At 43.8% G+C, this 24080-nt stretch overlaps 1 protein-coding gene across 1 annotated transcript in view; it reads right to left on the bottom strand.

Annotated features, from left to right (window-relative positions):
- Positions 1-24080, bottom strand: part of cacna2d3a (calcium voltage-gated channel auxiliary subunit alpha2delta 3a) — a 324461-nt gene that overhangs the window by 180026 nt on the left and 120355 nt on the right. The window contains exon 5 of the mRNA XM_036947559.2: positions 20479-20641. Within this exon, the coding sequence (XP_036803454.1) occupies positions 20479-20641 (163 nt within the window). The remainder of the gene's footprint in view (positions 1-20478; positions 20642-24080) is intronic.

Below are 24080 nucleotides of genomic sequence, written 5' to 3'. Positions count from 1 at the left end.
GAGACTAGGGGGGAGGAGAGTATAGTGAGGAAGTGTAAGAGACTAGGGGGGAGGAGAGTATAGTGGGGAAGTGTAAGAGACTAGGGGGGAGGAGAGTATAGTGGGGAAGTGTAAGAGACTAGGGGAGGAGAGTATAGTGGGGAAGTGTAAGAGACTAGTGGGGGAGGAGAGTATAGTGGGGAAGTGTAAGAGACTAGGGGGGAGGAGAGTATAGTGGGGAAGTGTAAGAGACTAGGGGAGGAGAGTATAGTGGGGAAGTGTAAGAGACTAGTGGGGGAGGAGAGTATAGTGGGGAAGTGTAAGAGACTAGGGGGGAGGAGAGTATAGTGGGGAAGTGTAAGAGACTAGGGGAGGAGAGTATAGTGGGGAAGTGTAAGAGACTAGGGGGGAGGAGAGTATAGTGGGGAAGTGTAAGAGACTAGGGGGGAGGAGGAGGGGGTCAAGCGGAAAAAGAAAAGGGGTGTGGTCAAAGGCACCATGGAACCTTTGCCTGTTGCTGTGGGGGAGGTCCTGACCAGAGAGGAAGGGCAGGTGGTCAGGATGGGAGATAGTGATGAGGAGGAAAGTGAGTCTGAGGAAGAGGATGAGGAGTTATTTTTTCCAGACTCCTCTTCAATGGGCCCGGAGCTGACAGCCAGTCAAGCAGAGGGGTCTAAGTACACGTTGAGAGAACTGACAAGGTTCCTGAATGAGACCAAGGGGAAAAAAGTTCATCTTCAGGCTTTTTTTTCTGATCCTATAAAGTTTTTAAGACCAGTACAACATGCTATGAGAAATGAGGGGCATGGTGTCCTCTCACCCAGGAAACGGTTTAGGGTGAGGAAGTGGGTCACAACAGTGCGTAAAGGTTTACCTTCAGACACTGTTTAGATGTATTGTTTCTTTCTGACACTGGGGCTTTTTGAGCTTTGCTATTGGTCTCTTTCTCTGCTGGCTTTTCTCCCACTTCTTATGGAGACTTGTCGGGTAGGCTGCTCAATATAAACGGCACCAGAGATGAGGGGAAGAGGAGTGTGTTGGGTGAATATGTAAAACAAAAAAAAGTACAGGTGTTGTTTCTGCAGGAGACGCATAGTGATGTGTTGAATGAAGTCGATTGGGGGCTCTGGTGGAAAGGGGCAAGTGTGTTGAGCCATGGGACAGATCTTAGTGCAGGAGAGACAGTCCTTTTTTCACCGGGGCTGTCTGTGTGTTGAGCCATGGGACAGATCTTAGTGCAGGAGAGACAGTCCTTTTTGCACCGGGGCTGTCTGTGTGTTGATCCATGGGACAGATCTTAGTGCAGGAGAGACAGTCCTTTTTGCACCGGGGCTGTCTGTAAAACGTTGCTCCTCAAAGGAGGTGTGTAAAGGTAGGCTGCTTGTTGTTCAAGCAGAAATTAACAACATGGGTTTTGTCTTTATAAATGTGTATGCGCCTAACACAGGGAGAGAGAGGGGGGTTCTATTTGGGAGTCTTAGACAGGAACTCTCACAGGTAGCGCCTGAGGAGACGCTGGTGGTCGGAGGGGACTGGAACTGTACAATGGATTTTACAATGGGGTAATGGGGTAGAGCCTCATTCAGTGTCAGTGGGAGTGTTAAGGGACATCATTAATCAGTTCGACCTAGTGGATGTTTGGAGAACTAAACATCCAAACACAAGACAGTATACATAGGTGAAGGTTTTTGGGGTTAGGGTGAGTGCAGCCCGACTTGATCGGTTTTACATGTCTAGGAATCGGAGCAATAGGCTGCTGGGCGCTACCATTCTACCAGTGGGGTTTTCAGATCACCACATAACCATGGCTTGGCTGTCTATTTCACCAGGGCCCCGGCAGGCATCCTATTGGAAGTTTAATATAAAGCTCTTACAAGATGCCACTTTTTGCTCAGGTTTCCAGACCTTTTGCGAAAGGTGGGGGCAGCGAAGAGAGGAGTATGAGTCTCTGAGTCAATGGTGGGATGTGGGGAAAGTTCAAATTCTGTCAACAGTACACAGCTCTCTCATCCTCAGAGGGTAGGAGAGTATTGGGGGAACTAGAGTGTTGTATTAGTGAGATAGAGGTAGAGATGGTGGGGCAAGGCAATGTAGGCCTCCAGGCTAATTTAGCTAAATTACGTCGGGACCTGGGCAGTTTTTTCCAGGTTAAAGCAAAGGGAGCACTTGTAAGAGCTAGGTTCTCCATGCTCAAGGAGATGGACGCTCCCAGCTCCTTCTTCTTTGGTTTGGAAAGACAGAGCAGTGAAGCCAAGGGTATGCATTGTCTACGGCTGTCTGATGGGCAGGTGACCTCTATGGTGGGGGAGATGCGGGAGCGGACTGTGGAGTTTTATACTGAATTGTATGGGGCAGAAGTGTGTGATCCTATGTGTGCTCAGGTCTTGTTCGCAGGACTAAGCTCTCTCTGGCACAGAGGGATGAAATGGACATTCCTCTGTTGTCACATGAACTGGCAGAGTCCGTAACCCAGATGTCCCCCGGTCGTGCCCCCGGGGGTCGATGGACTCTCTTTTGTAAAAAATTCTGGGGAATAATTGGACAGGACTTCTTTTGCGTGTTGCGTGAATGCGTCGGGGTAGGAGAGTTGCCGATGAGCTGCCGTTGGGCGGCTCTGTCTCTCCTGCCCAAAAAAGGGGACTTGTGTGAACTTAAGAACTGGAGGCCTGTGGCATTACTCTGTATGGACTACAAGATATTTGCCAAAGTCCTCTCTAACAGACCGAAGTCCCATTTGGACTCGATAGTACATAAGGACCAAACATATTGTGTACCGGGACGCTCAATCACGGACAACTTGTTCTTAATTAGGGACATGTTGGACTTGTCGAGATGTTCTAATGTGAACTTTGGACTGGTCTCTCTAGATCAAGAGAATACTTTTGATAGAGTGGACCATGAGTATCTGTTTAATGTGATGTTTGGGTTTGGGAAGAGTTTTGTGACCTGCGTGAAGATGTTGTATGCTGGGGCGTCATGTATGGTCAGGATGGGAGGGGGGCTCAGTAGGCCAGTCTGGGTGAGACGGGGCATTAGACAAGGATGCCCTCTATCTGGGCAGTTATACACACTAGTCAATGAGCCTTTTTTGGGACTGCTACGCAGGAGACTGCAAGGAGTGTGCTGGACAGGCATGGGTATGGTGACAGGAATAGCAGTGTCAGCATATGCAGATTATGTTTCTGTGATGGTCAGGGATGGTCAAGATGCAGGCACTGGAGACCAGTCTGAAGGTGTACGAGAGAGCTTCATCAGCTAAGGTAAACTGGGGCAAGAGCAAAGCTCTGTTATGTGGGGCATGGGGGGTTAGGGCCCCTCTGCTTCCAGGGGGTTTGCAGTGGGGTTGTGAAGGGCTTCAAGCGTTGGGGGTGTCCCTGGGCTCGGAGAAGTGGGTCAGGAAGAACTGGGAGGGGCTGTCACAAGCAGTGGTGTCAAGACTGGCCAGGTGGAGGTGGCTCCTGTTCCAAGTGTCATATAGAGGGAGGTTGCTGATAATCAACAACCTGGTGGCATCTTCCCTGTGGCATAAACTGGCTGTCCTCAATCCCACCGCAAGCTGGTGGACTTCTTCTGGTCAGGCCATCACTGGCTGAGGGCAGCAGTGTTGTACATGACCGTCCAGGAAGGAGGACAGGGCCTGGTGGAACTGGAGAGCAGGGTGGCTGCTTTCCGGCTGATGGTACAGCAGTGCATGGTACAGCAGTGCAGAGACTGCTGTACTATACTGATGTTGGCTGGAGGGAACCAGCATGCACGCTGCTGAGGAGAGCTGGTGGATTAGGGTTGGACAGGCAGCTGTTCCTCGTGAAGCTGGAGAGGCTGAGTACAGCAGGTCTCTCAGATTTTTATTCTGCAGTGCTGAGGGCCTGGCAGCTGCTAAGGCCCACACGAGAAGGGGGTGTGGAGCCTGGGCTGTGGGTGTGGGAGGAGCCTATCTTCCACAACCCAGCCAACCCAGCCCTCTACAACCTCTGCGTTGAGGTTAGGAACATTAGGAGCCTAACAGGAGTGAGGGCACATTAGTGGCAGGGGGTATGTGGGGCAGAGAGTATGGTGGGTTTTAGATGGAGGGGGCTCTATAAACCCCCAGTACCAAAGAGGTCAGGAGACAGGGTTAAAGATGGGGGGGACCCTTTACAGACCCTTTACTATTGTTTAATGGGATGGTCTCTGCTCGCCACAGGGTTGAGTTTGAGTACTATAGAATGATAAAAGTAAAAAGTAAAAGTAAAAAAGTATGGAGATGTTTGAGGAGATATGGTGTGTTGGGGGGGTTGTCTGTATAGCTGGGGAAGATGTTTCAGGAGATATGGTGTGTTGGGTGGGCTGTCTGTATAGCTGGGGAAGATGTTTCAGGAGATATGGTGTGTTGGGGGGGTTGTCTGTATAGCTGGGGAAGATGTTTCAGGAGATATGGTGTGTTGGGGGGGTTGTCTGTATAGCTGGGGAAGATGTTTCAGGAGATATGGTGTGTTGGGGGGGTTGTCTGTATAGCTGGGGAAGATGTTTCAGGAGATATGGTGTGTTGGGGGGGTTGTCTGTATAGCTGGGGAAGATGTTTCAGGAGATATGGTGTGTTGGGGGGGTTGTCTGTATAGCTGGGGAAGATGTTTCAGGAGATATGGTGTGTTGGGGGGGCTGTCTGTATAGCTGGGGAAGATGTTTGAGGAGATATGGTGTGTTGGGGGGGCTGTCTGTATAGCTGGGGAAGATGTTTCAGGAGATATGGTGTGTTGGGGGGGCTGTCTGTATAGCTGGGGAAGATGTTTGAGGAGATATGGTGTGTTGGGGGGGCTGTCTGTATAGCTGGGGAAGATGTTTCAGGAGATATGGTGTGTTGGGGGGGTTGTCTGTATAGCTGGGGAAGATGTTTCAGGAGATATGGTGTGTTGGGGGGGTTGTCTGTATAGCTGGGGAAGATGTTTCAGGAGATATGGTGTGTTGGGGGGGCTGTCTGTATAGCTGGGGAAGATGTTTCAGGAGATATGGTGTGTTGGGGGGGTTGTCTGTATAGCTGGGGAAGATGTTTCAGGAGATATGGTGTGTTGGGGGGGTTGTCTGTATAGCTGGGGAAGATGTTTCAGGAGATATGGTGTGTTGGGGGGCTGTCTGTATAGCTGGGGAAGATGTTTCAGGAGATATGGTGTGTTGGGGGGGTTGTCTGTATAGCTGGGGAAGATGTTTCAGGAGATATGGTGTGTTGGGGGGGTTGTCTGTATAGCTGGGGAAGATGTTTCAGGAGATATGGTGTGTTGGGGGGGCTGTCTGTATAGCTGGGGAAGATGTTTGAGGAGATATGGTGTGTTGGGGGGGCTGTCTGTATAGCTGGGGAAGATGTTTCAGGAGATATGGTGTGTTGTGGGGGCTGTCTGTATAGCTGGGGAAGATGTTTGAGGAGATATGGTGTGTTGGGGGGGCTGTCTGTATAGCTGGGGAAGATGTTTCAGGAGATATGGTGTGTTGGGGGGGTTGTCTGTATAGCTGGGGAAGATGTTTCAGGAGATATGGTGTGTTGGGGGGGTTGTCTGTATAGCTGGGGAAGATGTTTCAGGAGATATGGTGTGTTGGGGGGGCTGTCTGTATAGCTGGGGAAGATGTTTCAGGAGATATGGTGTGTTGGGGGGGCTGTCTGTATAGCTGGGGAAGATGTTTCAGGAGATATGGTGTGTTGGGGGGGTTGTCTGTATAGCTGGGGAAGATGTTTCAGGAGATATGGTGTGTTGGGGGGGCTGTCTGTATAGCTGGGGAAGATGTTTCAGGAGATATGGTGTGTTGGGGGGGCTGTCTGTATAGCTGGGGAAGATGTTTCAGGAGATATGGTGTGTTGGGGGGGCTGTCTGTATAGCTGGGGAAGATGTTTCAGGAGATATGGTGTGTTGGGGGGGCTGTCTGTATAGCTGGGGAAGATGTTTCAGGAGATATGGTGTGTTGGGGGGGCTGTCTGTATAGCTGGGGAAGATGTTTCAGGAGATATGGTGTGTTGGGGGGGCTGTCTGTATAGCTGGGGAAGATGTTTCAGGAGATATGGTGTGTTGGGGGGGCTGTCTGTATAGCTGGGGAAGATGTTTCAGGAGATATGGTGTGTTGGGGGGCTGTCTGTATAGCTGGGGAAGATGTTTCAGGAGATATGGTGTGTTGGGGGGGCTGTCTGTATAGCTGGGGAAGATGTTTCAGGAGATATGGTGTGTTGGGGGGGCTGTCTGTATAGCTGGGGAAGATGTTTCAGGAGATATGGTGTGTTGGGGGGGCTGTCTGTATAGCTGGGGAAGATGTTTCAGGAGATATGGTGTGTTGGGGGGGCTGTCTGTATAGCTGGGGAAGATGTTTCAGGAGATATGGTGTGTTGGGGGGGCTGTCTGTATAGCTGGGGAAGATGTTTCAGGAGATATGGTGTGTTGGGGGGCTGTCTGTATAGCTGGGGAAGATGTTTCAGGAGATATGGTGTGTTGGGGGGGCTGTCTGTATAGCTGGGGAAGATGTTTCAGGAGATATGGTGTGTTGGGGGGGTTGTCTGTATAGTTGGGGAAGATGTTTCAGGAGATATGGTGTGTTGGGGGGGCTGTCTGTATAGCTGGGGAAGATGTTTCAGGAGATATGGTGTGTTGGGGGGGGCTGTCTGTATAGCTGGGGAAGATGTTTCAGGAGATATGGTGTGTTGGGGGGGCTGTCTGTATAGCTGGGGAAGATGTTTCAGGAGATATGGTGTGTTGGGGGGGCTGTCTGTATAGCTGGGGAAGATGTTTCAGGAGATATGGTGTGTTTGGGGGCTGTCTGTATAGCTGGGGAAGATGTTTGAGGAGATATGGTGTGTTGGGGGGGCTGTCTGTATAGCTGGGGAAGATGTTTCAGGAGATATGGTGTGTTGGGGGGGGCTGTCTGTATAGCTGGGGAAGATGTTTCAGGAGATATGGTGTGTTGGGGGGGCTGTCTGTATAGCTGGGGAAGATGTTTCAGGAGATATGGTGTGTTGGGGGGGCTGTCTGTATAGCTGGGGAAGATGTTTCAGGAGATATGGTGTGTTTGGGGGCTGTCTGTATAGCTGGGGAAGATGTTTGAGGAGATATGGTGTGTTGGGGGGGCTGTCTGTATAGCTGGGGAAGATGTTTCAGGAGATATGGTGTGTTGGGGGGGTTGTCTGTATAGCTGGGGAAGATGTTTCAGGAGATATGGTGTGTTGGGGGGGTTGTCTGTGTAGCTGGGGAAGATGTTTTGGATAGACGTTTGTAGAAGTGCGTATTGTTTGGGGTATTGTGATGTGTGGTGCTGTATTGTGTGGTAGATGGAAACGTGAGTATGGTACATGTATGCAGTACAGGATGTTGGTGTTGTTAAAGGGGGGGTGAGTTTCAAATGAAATGAGAATGTTTCAGTAAAGAAAGACAAAAAGTCAAAAGTCTCTCTTTGTCTTCATCTCTCTCTCTCTCTCTCTCTCTCTCTCTCTCTTTCTCTCTCTCTCTGTCTCTCACTGTCTTCTCTTTTCACCCAGATGTAATTAATCTCTAGACCTTCTGTCACTCTGATTTAACCGACTTTCTCTCTCTCTCTCATTTTTTCTCTCCCTCCCTCTCACATATTTCTCTCTGTTTGCTGGCTAAGCTGATATGACATTCACTCCATCTGCCAAGCGCTGTACAAGGATGTGCCTTCCTTGTCTGGACATCAGTCAGATGAAACATTAGCATAATCACTGATTATTAAACCGCTAATTAAGTGAACGGTGTTAGAGGGTGATCTTAAATAAAAAGAGTAAGCGTTGTGATGAAGACACACAGACACACGTATGCTTAGTGTGGTACATCACGTAGGTCTCAGGGAAATGCTCTGCCCACACAAAGTGCAGTGAAGAAATGTACTGAAACTTCTTCTGGCATATAAGCATTGTTTGAATGCATTTATTGCATGTGTTGAACTTCTGTACATGCTAGTTTGAGGGTTTTAAACATCTATGTTGGTCATGTAGATATTAAACATCTATGTTGGTCATGTAGATATTAAACATCTATGTTGGTCATGTAGATATTAAACATACCTTGTTGGTCATGTAGATATTAAACATCTATGTTGGTCATGTAGATATTAAACATCTATGTTGGTCATGTAGATATTAAACATACCATGTTGGTCATGTAGATATTAAACATCTATGTTGGTCATGTAGATATTAAACATCTATGTTGGTCATGTAGATATTAAACATCTATGTTGGTCATGTAGATATTAAACATCTATGTTGGTCATGTAGATATTAAACATCTATGTTGGTCATGTAGATATTAAACATACCTTGTTGGTCATGTAGATATTAAATATCTATGTTGGTCATGTAGATATTAAACATCTATGTTGGTCATGTAGATATTAAACATCTATGTTGGTCATGTAGATATTAAACATCTATGTTGGTCATGTAGATATTAAACATACCCTGTTGGTCATGTAGATATTAAACATACCCTGTTGGTCATGTAGATATTAAACATACCTTGTTGGTCATGTACATATTAAACATCTATGTTGGTCATGTAGATATTAAACATCTATGTTGGTCATGTAGATATTAAACATCTATGTTGGTCATGTAGATATTAAACATCTATGTTGGTCATGTAGATATTAAACATACCCTGTTGGTCATGTAGATATTAAACATACCCTGTTGGTCATGTAGATATTAAACATCTATGTTGGTCATGTAGATATTAAACATCTATGTTGGTCATGCAGATATTAAACATCTATGTTGGTCATGTAGATATTAAACATCTATGTTGGTCATGTAGATATTAAACATCTATGTTGGTCATGTAGATATTAAACATACCCTGTTGGTCATGTAGATATTAAACATCTATGTTGGTCATGTAGATATTAAACATCTATGTTGGTCATGTAGATATTAAACATCTATGTTGGTCATGTAGATATTAAACATCTATGTTGGTCATGTAGATATTAAACATACCTTGTTGGTCATGTACATATTAAACATCTATGTTGGTCATGTAGATATTAAACATCTATGTTGGTCATGTAGATATTAAACATCTATGTTGGTCATGTAGATATTAAACATCTATGTTGGTCATGTAGATATTAAACATACCCTGTTGGTCATGTAGATATTAAACATACCCTGTTGGTCATGTAGATATTAAACATCTATGTTGGTCATGTAGATATTAAACATCTATGTTGGTCATGTAGATATTAAACATCTATGTTGGTCATGTAGATATTAAACATCTATGTTGGTCATGTAGATATTAAACATCTATGTTGGTCATGTAGATATTAAACATACCCTGTTGGTCATGTAGATATTAAACATCTATGTTGGTCATGTAGATATTAAACATCTATGTTGGTCATGTAGATATTAAACATCTATGTTGGTCATGTAGATATTAAACATCTATGTTGGTCATGTAGATATTAAACATACCCTGTTGGTCATGTAGATATTAAACATACCCTGTTGGTCATGTAGATATTAAACATCTATGTTGGTCATGTAGATATTAAACATCTATGTTGGTCATGTAGATATTAAACATCTATGTTGGTCATGTAGATATTAAACATCTATGTTGGTCATGTAGATATTAAACATACCTTGTTGGTCATGTAGATATTAAACATACCTTGTTGGTCATGTAGATATTAAACATCTATGTTGGTCATGTAGATATTAAACATCTATGTTGGTCATGTAGATATTAAACATCTATGTTGGTCATGTAGATATTAAACATACCCTGTTGGTCATGTAGATATTAAACATCTATGTTGGTCATGTAGATATTAAACATACCCTGTTGGTCATGTAGATATTAAACATACCCTGTTGGTCATGTAGATATTAAACATCTATGTTGGTCATGTAGATATTAAACATACCCTGTTGGTCATGTAGATATTAAACATACCCTGTTGGTCATGTAGATATTAAACATCTATGTTGGTCATGTAGATATTAAACATCTATGTTGGTCATGTAGATATTAAATATCTATGTTGGTCATGTAGATATTAAACATCTATGTTGGTCATGTAGATATTAAACATCTATGTTGGTCATGTAGATATTAAACATCTATGTTGGTCATGTAGATATTAAACATCTATGTTGGTCATGTAGATATTAAACATCTATGTTGGTCATGTAGATATTAAACATCTATGTTGGTCATGTAGATATTAAACATACCCTGTTGGTCATGTAGATATTAAACATCTATGTTGGTCATGTAGATATTAAACATACCCTGTTGGTCATGTAGATATTAAACATACCCTGTTGGTCATGTAGATATTAAACATCTATGTTGGTCATGTAGATATTAAACATACCCTGTTGGTCATGTAGATATTAAACATACCCTGTTGGTCATGTAGATATTAAACATACCCTGTTGGTCATGTAGATATTAAACATCTATGTTGGTCATGTAGATATTAAACATCTATGTTGGTCATGTAGATATTAAACATACCATGTTGGTCATGTAGATATTAAACATCTATGTTGGTCATGTAGATATTAAATATCTATGTTGGTAATGTAGATATTAAACATCTATGTTGGTCATGTAGATATTAAACATCTATGTTGGTCATGTAGATATTAAACATCTATGTTGGTCATGTAGATATTAAACATCTATGTTGGTCATGTAGATATTAAACATCTATGTTGGTCATGTAGATATTAAACATCTATGTTGGTCATGTAGATATTAAACATCTATGTTGGTCATGTAGATATTAAACATCTATGTTGGTCATGTAGATATTAAACATCTATGTTGGTCATGTAGATATTAAACATCTATGTTGGTCATGTAGATATTAAACATCTATGTTGGTCATGTAGATATTAAACATACCCTGTTGGTCATGTAGATATTAAACATCTATGTTGGTCATGTAGATATTAAACATCTATGTTGGTCATGTAGATATTAAACATCTATGTTGGTCATGTAGATATTAAACATCTATGTTGGTCATGTACATATTAAACATACCCTGTTGGTCATGTAGATATTAAACATACCCTGTTGGTCATGTAGATATTAAACATCTATGTTGGTCATGTAGATATTAAACATCTATGTTGGTCATGTAGATATTAAACATACCCTGTTGGTCATGTAGATATTAAACATCTATGTTGGTCATGTAGATATTAAACATCTATGTTGGTCATGTAGATATTAAACATACCCTGTTGGTCATGTAGATATTAAACATACCCTGTTGGTCATGTAGATATTAAACATCTATGTTGGTCATGTAGATATTAAACATCTATGTTGGTCATGTAGATATTAAACATACCCTGTTGGTCATGTAGATATTAAACATCTATGTTGGTCATGTAGATATTAAACATCTATGTTGGTCATGTAGATATTAAACATCTATGTTGGTCATGTAGATATTAAACATCTATGTTGGTCATGTAGATATTAAACATACCTTGTTGGTCATGTAGATATTAAACATCTATGTTGGTCATGTAGATATTAAACATCTATGTTGGTCATGTAGATATTAAACATCTATGTTGGTCATGTAGATATTAAACATCTATGTTGGTCATGTAGATATTAAACATCTATGTTGGTCATGTAGATATTAAACATCTATGTTGGTCATGTAGATATTAAACATCTATGTTGGTCATGTAGATATTAAATGTACCCTGTTGGTCATGTAGATATTAAACATACCCTGTTGGTCATGTACATATTAAACATACCCTGTTGGTCATGTAGATATTAAACATACCCTGTTGGTCATGTAGATATTAAACATCTATGTTGGTCATGTAGATATTAAACATCTATGTTGGTCATGTAGATATTAAACATCTATGTTGGTCATGTAGATATTAAACATACCCTGTTGGTCATGTAGATATTAAACATACCCTGTTGGTCATGTAGATATTAAACATCTATGTTGGTCATGTAGATATTAAACATACCCTGTTGGTCATGTAGATATTAAACATCTATGTTGGTCATGTAGATATTAAACATACCCTGTTGGTCATGTAGATATTAAACATCTATGTTGGTCATGTAGATATTAAACATACCCTGTTGGTCATGTAGATATTAAACATCTATGATGGTCATGTAGATATTAAACATCTATGATGGTCATGTAGATATTAAACATCTATGTTGGTCATGTAGATATTAAACATCTATGTTGGTCATGTAGATATTAAACATCTATGTTGGTCATGTAGATATTAAACATACCCTGTTGGTCATGTAGATATTAAACATCTATGATGGTCATGTAGATATTAAACATCTATGTTGGTCATGTAGATATTAAACATACCTTGTTGGTCATGTAGATATTAAACATCTATGTTGGTCATGTAGATATTAAACATACCCTGTTGGTCATGTAGATATTAAACATCTATGTTGGTCATGTAGATATTAAACATCTATGTTGGTCATGTAGATATTAAACATCTATGTTGGTCATGTAGATATTAAATATCTATGTTGGTCATGTAGATATTAAACATCTATGTTGGTCATGTAGATATTAAACATCTATGTTGGTCATGTAGATATTAAACATCTATGTTGGTCATGTAGATATTAAACATACCCTGTTGGTCATGTAGATATTAAATATCTATGTTGGTCATGTAGATATTAAACATCTATGTTGGTCATGTAGATATTAAATATCTATGTTGGTCATGTAGATATTAAACATACCCTGTTGGTCATGTAGATATTAAACATCTATGATGGTCATGTAGATATTAAACATACCCTGTTGGTCATGTAGATATTAAACATCTATGTTGGTCATGTAGATATTAAACATCTATGTTGGTCATGTAGATATTAAATATCTATGTTGGTCATGTAGATATTAAACATACCCTGTTGGTCATGTAGATATTAAACATACCCTGTTGGTCATGTAGATATTAAACATACCCTGTTGGTCATGTAGATATTAAACATCTATGTTGGTCATGTAGATATTAAACATCTATGTTGGTCATGTAGATATTAAACATCTATGTTGGTCATGTAGATATTAAACATACCCTGTTGGTCATGTAGATATTAAACATACCTTGTTGGTCATGTAGATATTAAACATCTATGTTGGTCATGTAGATATTAAACATCTATGTTGGTCATGTAGATATTAAACATCTATGTTGGTCATGTAGATATTAAACATCTATGTTGGTCATGTAGATATTAAATGTACCCTGTTGGTCATGTAGATATTAAACATACCCTGTTGGTCATGTAGATATTAAACATACCCTGTTGGTCATGTAGATATTAAACATCTATGTTGGTCATGTAGATATTAAACATCTATGTTGGTCATGTAGATATTAAACATCTATGTTGGTCATGTAGATATTAAACATCTATGTTGGTCATGTAGATATTAAACATACCTTGTTGGTCATGTAGATATTAAACATCTATGTTGGTCATGTAGATATTAAACATCTATGTTGGTCATGTAGATATTAAACATACCTTGTTGGTCATGTAGATATTAAACATACCCTGTTGGTCATGTAGATATTAAACATACCTTGTTGGTCATGTAGATATTAAACATCTATGTTGGTCATGTAGATATTAAACATCTATGTTGGTCATGTAGATATTAAACATACCTTGTTGGTCATGTAGATATTAAACATCTATGTTGGTCATGTAGATATTAAACATCTATGTTGGTCATGTAGATATTAAACATCTATGTTGGTCATGTAGATATTAAACATCTATGTTGGTCATGTAGATATTAAACATACCCTGTTGGTCATGTAGATATTAAACATACCCTGTTGGTCATGTTGATATTAAACATACCCTGTTGGTCATGTAGATATTAAACATCTATGTTGGTCATGTAGATATTAAACATCTATGTTGGTCATGTAGATATTAAACATCTATGTTGGTCATGTAGATATTAAACATCTATGTTGGTCATGTAGATATTAAACATCTATGTTGGTCATGTAGATATTAAACATCTATGTTGGTCATGTAGATATTAAACATACCCTGTTGGTCATGTAGATATTAAACATACCCTGTTGGTCATGTAGATATTAAACATCTATGTTGGTCATGTAGATATTAAACATCTATGTTGGTCATGTAGATATTAAACATCTATGTTGGTCATGTAGATATTAAACATACCCTGTTGGTCATGTAGATATTAAACATACCCTGTTGGTCATGTAGATATTAAACATCTATGTTGGTCATGTAGATATTAAACATCTATGTTGGTCATGTAGATATTAAACATACCCTGTTGGTCATGTAGATATTAAACATACCCTGTTGGTCATGTAGATATTAAACATACCCTGTTGGTCATGTAGATATTAAACATCTATGTTGGTCATGTAGATATTAAACATCTATGTTGGTCATGTAGATATTAAACATCTATGTTGGTCATGTAGATATTAAACATACCCTGTTTGTCATGTACTGTCATGTTGTCTTGTCTCTGTCCTTTCCCTTCACCCTGTCTCCCTCTGCTGGTCGTTGTTATGTTACCTTTTCTCCCCCTCTTTTCCCCAGCTGTGCCCTGTCTCCTCCTAACTACCTCGTCACCCCGTTCCCCACCTGTTCCCTTTTTCCCTCTGATTAGGTCCCTATATCTGTCTCTGTTTCTGCTCCTGTCCTTGTCGGATTCTTGTTTGTTTGTTTGTTTGTTTGTGTGTCTCATGCCTGAACCAGACTATCATCGTGTGTGCTGCAACCTTGTCCTGTCCTGTCGGAATCTACCTGTCCATCTGAGCCCACGTATGTTCGTCATTAAAGTACTCTGTTTGTTAATTCGCTTTTGGGTCCTCATTCACGCACCATAACAGAAGAATCCGACCAAGAATGGACCCAGCGACTTCGGATCCTCTCCACTCAGCCGTCGAGATCCAGGGAGCGATGCTAGGCAGACACAAGCAGGAATTGTCTGCTGCTCGACATGCCGTTGAGACCCTGGCCACCCAAGTCTCCAACCTCACAGAACAGGTTCACCATCTCCGCCTCGATCCACCGGCCACTTCCAGGGCTTTCGAATCTCCGGAGCCCAGAATCAATAACCCGCCGTGTTACTCTGGGGAGCCCACTGAATGCCGCTCGTTCCTCACCCAGTGTGATATTGTGTTTTCTCTCCAGCCCAACACTTACTCCAGGAGCACTGCTCGTGTCGCCTACGTCATATCTCTCCTTATTGGACGGGCTCGTGAGTGGGGCACGGCAATCTGGGAGGCAAGGGCTGAGTGTATTAACCAGTATCAAGACTTTAAGGAGGAGATGATACGGGTTTTTGATCGATCTGTTTTTGGGGAGGAGGCTTCCAGGGCCCTGTCTTCCCTATGTCAAGGCAATCGATCCATAACAGACTACTCTATTGAGTTTCACACTCTTGCTGTCTCCAGTGGCTGGAACGAGCCGGCCTTGCTCGCTCGTCTTCTGGAGGGTTTCCGCGCAGAGGTAAAGGATGAGATTCTCTCCCGGGAGGTTCCTTCCAGCGTGGATTCCTTGATTGAACTCGCTATTCGCATTGAGCGACGGGTTGATCTTCGTCACCGAGCTCGTGGAAAGGAGCTCGCGCTCTCCGTCGCCTCCCTCTCCGCATCACTACCATCTTCCTCTGCCGGCTCGGGTGCTGAGCCCATGCGGCTGGGAGGTATCCGCATCTCGACTAAGGAGAGGGAACGGAGAATCACCAACCGCCTCTGTCTCTATTGCGGTTCCGCTGGTCATTTTGCCACTTCATGTCCAGTAAAAGGCCATCCCTGGCTAGTTTGTCATAATCCTTCCATTAATTGGTCTAGTAATTCTATCCTCTCCTGGAACGTCTCTTGTCATGTGAAATGTTTAATGTCTGCTATCCCTCCTGTTTCCTCTGTCTCTTCTTCACAGGAGGAGCCTGGTGATTTGACAGGGGTGCCGGAGGAATATCACGATCTGCGCACGGTGTTCAGTCGGTCCAGGGCCACCTCTCTTCCTCCACACCGGTCGTATGATTGTAGTATTGATCTCCTTCCGGGAACCACCCCCCCCCGGGGTAGACTATACTCTCTGTCGGCTCCCGAACGTAAGGCTCTCGAAGATTATTTGTCTGTAGCTCTTGACGCCGGTACCATAGTCCCCTCCTCCTCTCCCGCCGGAGCGGGGTTTTTTTTTGTCAAGAAGAAGGACGGGTCTCTGCGCCCCTGCATAGATTATCGAGGGCTGAATGACATAACAGTGAAGAATCGTTATCCGCTTCCTCTTATGTCTTCAGCCTTCGAGATCCTGCAGGGAGCCAGGTTTTTCACTAAGTTGGACCTTCGTAACGCTTACCATCTCGTGCGCATCAGGGAGGGGGACGAGTGGAAGACGGCGTTTAACACTCCGTTAGGGCACTTTGAATACCGGGTTCTTCCTTTCGGCCTCGCTAACGCTCCAGCTGTCTTTCAGGCATTAGTCAATGATGTCCTGAGAGACATGCTGAACATCTTTGTTTTCGTTTACCTTGACGATATCCTGATTTTTTCACCGTCACTCCAGGTTCATGTTCAGCACGTTCGACGTGTCCTCCAGCGCCTTTTAGAGAATTGTCTTTTCGTGAAGGCTGAGAAGTGCACTTTTCATGCCTCCTCCGTCACATTTCTCGGTTCTGTTATTTCCGCTGAAGGCATTAAGATGGATCCCGCTAAGGTCCAAGCTGTCATTGATTGGCCCGTCCCTAAGTCACGCGTCGAGCTGCAGCGCTTTCTCGGCTTCGCGAACTTCTATCGTCGTTTCATCCGTAATTTCGGTCAGGTGGCAGCTCCTCTCACAGCCCTTACTTCTGTCAAGACGTGCTTTAAGTGGTCCGTTTCCGCCCAGGGAGCTTTTGATCTCCTCAAGAATCGTTTTACATCCGCTCCTATCCTTGTTACACCTGACGTCTCTAGACAGTTCGTTGTCGAGGTTGACGCGTCAGAGGTGGGAGTGGGAGCCATCCTTTCTCAGCGCTCCCTCTCTGACGACAAGGTCCACCCATGCGCGTATTTTTCTCATCGCCTGTCGCCGTCGGAACGTAACTATGATGTGGGTAACCGCGAACTGCTCGCCATCCGGTTAGCCCTAGGCGAATGGCGACAGTGGTTGGAGGGGGCGACCGTTCCTTTTGTCGTTTGGACTGACCATAGGAACCTTGAGTACATCCGTTCTGCCAAACGACTTAATGCGCGTCAGGCGCGTTGGGCGCTGTTTTTCGCTCGTTTCGAGTTCGTGATTTCTTATCGTCCGGGCTCTAAGAACACCAAGCCTGATGCTTTGTCTCGTCTCTTCAGTTCTTCAGTAGCCTCCACTGATCCCGAGGGGATTCTCCCTGAGGGGCGTGTTGTCGGGTTGACTGTCTGGGGAATTGAGAGGCAGGTAAAGCAAGCACTCACTCAAACTCCGTCGCCGCGCGCTTGTCCTAGGAACCTTCTTTTCGTTCCCGTTCCTACTCGTCTGGCCGTTCTTCAGTGGGCTCACTCTGCCAAGTTAGCCGGCCACCCTGGCGTTCGGGGTACGCTTGCTTCCATTCGCCAGCGTTTCTGGTGGCCCACCCGGGAGCATGACACGCGTCGTTTCGTGGCTGCTTGTTCGGTCTGCGCGCAGACTAAGTCCGGTAACTCTCCTCCTGCCGGCCGTCTCAGGCCGCTTCCTATTCCCTCTCGACCGTGGTCTCACATCGCCTTAGATTTTGTCACCGGACTGCCTTCGTCAGCGGGGAAGACTGTTATTCTTACGGTTGTCGATAGGTTCTCTAAGGCGGCTCATTTCATTCCCCTTGCTAAGCTTCCTTCTGCTAAAGAGACGGCACAAATCATCATCGAGAATGTTTTCAGAATTCATGGCCTTCCGTCAGACGTCGTTTCGGACAGAGGTCCGCAATTCACGTCTCAATTTTGGAGGGAGTTTTGCCGTTTGATTGGGGCTTCCGTCAGTCTCTCTTCCGGCTTTCACCCCCAGTCTAACGGTCAAGCAGAACGGGCCAATCAGACTATTGGTCGCATCTTACGCAGTCTTTCTTTTCGCAACCCTGCGTCTTGGTCAGAACAGCTCCCCTGGGCAGAATACGCCCACAACTCGCTTCCTTCGTCTGCGACCGGGCTATCTCCTTTTCAGAGTAGCCTCGGGTACCAGCCTCCGTTGTTCTCATCTCAGTTCGCCGAGTCCAGCGTCCCCTCCGCTCAGGCTTTTGTCCAACGTTGCGAGCGCACCTGGAAGAGGGTCAGGTCTGCACTTTGCCGTTATAGGGCGCAGACTGTGAGAGCTGCTAATAAGCGTAGAACGAAGAGCCCTAGATATTGTCGCGGTCAGAGAGTTTGGCTCTCCACTCAGAACCTTCCCCTTAAGACGGCTTCTCGCAAGTTGACCCCGCGGTTCATTGGTCCATTCCGTATCTCTCAGGTCATTAATCCTGTCGCAGTGCGACTTCTTCTTCCGCGATATCTTCGTCGCGTCCACCCGGTCTTCCATGTCTCCTGTGTTAAGCCCGCTCTTCGCGCCCCCGCTCGTCTTCCCCCCCCCCCCCCCCATCCTTGTCGAGGGCGCACCTATCTACAGGGTCCGTAAAATCTTGGACATGCGTCCTCGGGGCCGTGGTCATCAGTACCTAGTTGACTGGGAGGGGTACGGTCCTGAGGAGAGGAGTTGGGTTCCCTCTCGGGACGTGCTGGACCGTGCGCTGATTGATGATTTCCTCCGTTGCCGCCAGGTTTCCTCCTCGAGTGCGCCAGGAGGCGCTCGGTGAGTGGGGGGGTACTGTCATGTACTGTCATGTTGTCTTGTCTCTGTCCTTTCCCTTCACCCTGTCTCCCTCTGCTGGTCGTTGTTATGTTACCTTTTCTCCCCCTCTTTTCCCCAGCTGTGCCCTGTCTCCTCCTAACTACCTCGTCACCCCGTTCCCCACCTGTTCCCTTTTTCCCTCTGATTAGGTCCCTATATCTGTCTCTGTTTCTGCTCCTGTCCTTGTCGGATTCTTGTTTGTTTGTTTGTTTGTTTGTGTGTCTCATGCCTGAACCAGACTATCATCGTGTGTGCTGCAACCTTGTCCTGTCCTGTCGGAATCTACCTGTCCATCTGAGCCCACGTATGTTCGTCATTAAAGTACTCTGTTTGTTAATTCGCTTTTGGGTCCTCATTCACGCACCATAACACTGTTGGTCATGTAGATATTAAACATCTATGTTGGTCATGTAGATATTAAACATCTATGTTGGTCATGTAGATATTAAACATACCTTGTTGGTCATGTAGATATTAAACATCTATGTTGGTCATGTAGATATTAAACATCTATGTTGGTCATGTAGATATTAAATATCTATGTTGGTCATGTAGATATTAAACATACCTTGTTGGTCATGTAGATATTAAACATCTATGTTGGTCATGTAGATATTAAACATCTATGTTGGTCATGTAGATATTAAACATACCCTGTTGGTCATGTAGATATTAAACATACCCTGTTGGTCATGTAGATATTAAACATCTATGTTGGTCATGTAGATATTAAACATCTATGTTGGTCATGTAGATATTAAACATCTATGTTGGTCATGTAGATATTAAACATCTATGTTGGTCATGTAGATATTAAACATACCCTGTTGGTCATGTAGATATTAAACATCTATGTTGGTCATGTAGATATTAAACATCTATGTTGGTCATGTAGATATTAAATATCTATGTTGGTCATGTAGATATTAAACATACCTTGTTGGTCATGTAGATATTAAACATCTATGTTGGTCATGTAGATATTAAACATCTATGTTGGTCATGTAGATATTAAACATACCCTGTTGGTCATGTAGATATTAAACATACCCTGTTGGTCATGTAGATATTAAACATCTATGTTGGTCATGTAGATATTAAACATCTATGTTGGTCATGTAGATATTAAACATCTATGTTGGTCATGTAGATATTAAACATCTATGTTGGTCATGTAGATATTAAACATCTATGTTGGTCATGTAGATATTAAATATCTATGTTGGTCATGTAGATATTAAACATCTATGTTGGTCATGTAGATATTAAACATCTATGTTGGTCATGTAGATATTAAATATCTATGTTGGTCATGTAGATATTAAACATACCTTGTTGGTCATGTAGATATTAAACATCTATGTTGGTCATGTAGATATTAAACATCTATGTTGGTCATGTAGATATTAAACATCTATGTTGGTCATGTAGATATTAAACATCTATGTTGGTCATGTAGATATTAAACATCTATGTTGGTCATGTAGATATTAAACATCTATGTTGGTCATGTAGATATTAAACATACCTTGTTGGTCATGTAGATATTAAACATCTATGTTGGTCATGTAGATATTAAACATCTATGTTGGTCATGTAGATATTAAATGTACCCTGTTGGTCATGTAGATATTAAATGTACCTTTGTTGTACATGTTGGTGGGCACCTGCACCACACTGAGGCTGAGGTTGACAGACAGGTTGTTGAAGTGGTCGTTTGGTTGCAGAAGGAAGTCTCCTCCCAGCTCCATACTGTTACCTTCTTCATCCACCTCATTAATCAATACTGCGTTGAAATACTCATACTGGAGAAGGAGAGGGAGAGAGAGAGAGAGAGAGAGAGAGAGAGAGAGAGAGAGAGAGAGGGGGAGAGAGAGGGAGGGAGAGAGAGGGAGGGGGGAGAGAGAGGGAGGGAGAGAGAGGGAGGAGAGAGAGAGAGAGAGAGAGAGAGAGAGAGAGAGAGAGAAAGAAAGAGAACGAGAGAGGAGAGAGGGAAAGAGAAAGAAAAAAAAGAGAGAGAGAGAGGGAGAGAGGGAAAGAGAGAGAGAGAGAGAAAGAGAGGGAGTGAGAGAGAGAGAGAGAGAGAGAGAGAAAGAAAGGGAGAGATAGAGAGAGAGATAGAGGGAGAGAGGGAAAGAGAGAGAGAGAGAGAGAGAGAGAGAGAGAGAGAGAGAGAGAGAGAGGTAGAGATAGAGGGAAAGTGAGAGAGAGAGAGAGAGAGAGAGAGAGGGGGGGGAAGAGAGACAGAGAAGGAAAGAAAGCGAGAGAGAGAGAGAGAGAGAGAGGGAGGGAGGGAGAGAGGGAGGGAGAGAGTGAGAGAGAGAGAGAGAGAGAGAGCGAGAGAGAGATGACATTTTTCTTTAGTTTTCATTATAATGTATAACCATGTATTATCTTAATTGTTAGCATTCTTAGTTGTTATTGTTGTTGTTGTTTAAATCATTATTGTCATTTGTCAGGTTATTGAATCAGTGGACCTCTGAATCATCACATCAGGGCATCCACGTCAGGTAAAAGGTGCTGACTGTGCGTTCCCAGACCTATCCTCTGCTCTCTGTTCTGCCTGCCTGTTCTGCTGCACTAGATAGTCCTGTATAGAGGGCCTGTTCTTCTGCACTAGATAGTCCTGTATAGAGGGCCTGTTCTTCAGCACTAGATAGTCTTGTATAGAGGGCCTGTTCTGCTGCACTAGATAGTCCTGTTTAGAGGGCCTGTTCTTCTGCACTAGATAGTCCTGTATAGAGGGCCTGTCCTTCTGCACTAAATAGTCCTGTATAGAGGGCCTGTTCTTCAGCACTAGATAGTCTTGTATAGAGGGCCTGTTCTGCTGCACTAGATAGTCCTGTATAGAGGGCCTGTTCTTCTGCACTAGATAGTCCTGTATAGAGGGCCTGTTCTGCTGCACTAGATAGTCCTGTATAGAGGGCCTGTTCTGCTGCACTAGATAGTCCTGTATAGAGGGCCTGTTCTTCAGCACTAGATAGTCCTGTATAGAGGGCCTGTTCTTCAGCACTAGATAGTCCTGTATAGAGGGCCTGTTCTTCAGCACTAGATAGGCCTGTATAGAGGGCCTGGTCTTCAGCACTAGATAGTCCTGTATAGAGGGCCTGTTCTTCTGCACTAGATAGTGCTGTATAGAGGGCCTGTTCTTCAGCACTAGATAGTCCTGTATAGAGGGCCTGTTCTTCAGCACTAGATAGTCCTGTATAGAGGGCCTGTTCTTCTGCACTAGATAGTCCTGTATAGAGGGCCTGTTCTTCAGCACTAGATAGTCCTGTATAGAGGGCCTGTTCTTCAGCACTAGATAGTCCTGTATAGAGGGCCTGTTCTTCTGCACTAGATAGTCCTGTATAGAGGGCCTGTTCTTCAGCACTAGATAGTCCTGTATAGAGGGCCTGTTCTTCAGCACTAGATAGTCCTGTATAGAGGGCCTGTTCTTCAGCACTAGATAGTCCTGTATAGAGGGTCTGTTCTTCAGCACTAGATAGTCCTGTATAGAGGGCCTGTTCTTCAGCACTAGATAGTCCTGTATAGAGGGCCTGTTCTTCTGCACTAGATAGTCCTGTATAGAGGGCCTGTTCTTCAGCACTAGATAGTCCTGTATAGAGGGCCTGTTCTTCAGCACTAGATAGTCCTGTATAGAGGGCCTGTTCTTCTGCACTAGATAGTCCTGTATAGAGGGCCTGTTCTTCTGCACTAGATAGTCCTGTATAGAGGGCCTGTTCTGCTGCACTAGATAGTCCTGTATAGAGGGCCTGTTCTGCTGCACTAGATAGTCCTGTATAGAGGGCCTGTTTTTCTGCACTAGATAGTCCTGTATAGAGGGCCTGTTCTGCTGCACTAGATAGTCCTGTATAGAGGACCTGTTCTGCTGCACTAGATAGTCCTGTATAGAGGGCCTGTTTTTCTGCACTAGATAGTCCTGTATAGAGGGCCTGTTCTGCTGCACTAGATAGTCCTGTATAGAGGACCTGTTCTGCTGCACTAGATAGTCCTGTATAGAGGGCCTGTTCTGCTGCACTAGATTGTCCTGTATAGAGGGCCTGTTCTGCTGCACTTGATAGTCCTGTATAGAGGGCCTGTTCTGCTGCACTAGATAGTCCTGAATAGAGGGCCTGTTCTTCTGCACTAGATAGTCCTGTATAGAGGGCCTGTTCTGCTGCACTAGATAGTCCTGTATAGAGGGCCTGTTCTTCTGCACTAGATAGTCCTGTATAGAGGGCCTGTTCTTCAGCACTAGTTAGTCCTGAATAGAGGGCCTGTTCTTCTGCACTAGATAGTCCTGTACAGAGGGCCTGTTCTGCTGCACTAGATAGTCCTGTATAGAGGGCCTGTTCTTCTGCACTAGATAGTCCTGTATAGAGGGCCTGTTCTGCTGCACTAGAAAGTCTTGTATAGAGGGCCTGTTCTTCTGCACTAGATAGTCCTGTATAGAGGGCCTGTTCTGCTGCACTAGATAGTCCTGAATAGAGGGCCTGTTCTTCAGCACTAGATAGTCCTGTATAGAGGGCCTGTTCTGCTGCACTAGATAGTCCTGTATAGAGGGCCTGTTCTTCAGCACTAGATAGTCCTGTATAGAGGGCCTGTTCTTCTGCACTAGATAATCTTGTATAGAGGGCCTGTTCTGCTGCACTAGATAGTCCTGTATAGAGGGCCTGTTCTTCAGCACTAGATAGTCCTGTATAGAGGGCCTGTTCTGCTGCACTTGATAGTCCTGTATAGAGGGCCTGTTTTTCTGCACTAGATAGTCCTGTATAGAGGGCCTGTTCTGCTGCACTAAATAGTCCTGAATAGAGGGCCTGTTCTTCTGCACTAGATAGTCCTGTATAGAGGGCCTGTTTTTCTGCACTAGATAGTCCTGTATAGAGGGCCTGTTCTTCAGCACTAGATAGTCCTGTATAGAGGGCCTGTTCTTCTGCACTAGATAGTCCTGTATAGAGGGCCTGTTTTTCTGCACTAGATAGTCCTGTATAGAGGGCCTGTTCTTCAGCACTAGATAGTCCTGTATAGAGGGCCTGTTCTTCTGCACTAGATAGTCCTGTATAGAGGGCCTGTTCTTCTGCACTAGATAGTCCTGTATAGAGGGCCTGTTCTTCAGCACTAGATAGTCCTGTATAGAGGGCCTGTTCTTCAGCACTAGATAGTCCTGAATACAGGGCCTGTTCTTCTGCACTAGATAGTCCTGTATAGAGGGCCTGTTCTGCTGCACTAGATAGTCCTGTATAGAGGGCCTGTTCTTCTGCA

This window comes from Oncorhynchus mykiss, chromosome 16, assembly GCF_057628025.1.
Source record: "Oncorhynchus mykiss isolate SJ-2025 chromosome 16, ASM5762802v1, whole genome shotgun sequence".
In the NCBI taxonomy this organism is placed as follows: domain Eukaryota; kingdom Metazoa; phylum Chordata; class Actinopteri; order Salmoniformes; family Salmonidae; genus Oncorhynchus; species Oncorhynchus mykiss.
Note: the sequence above shows the minus strand (reverse complement) of the source record. Positions and strands in the feature narration are given on the sequence as shown.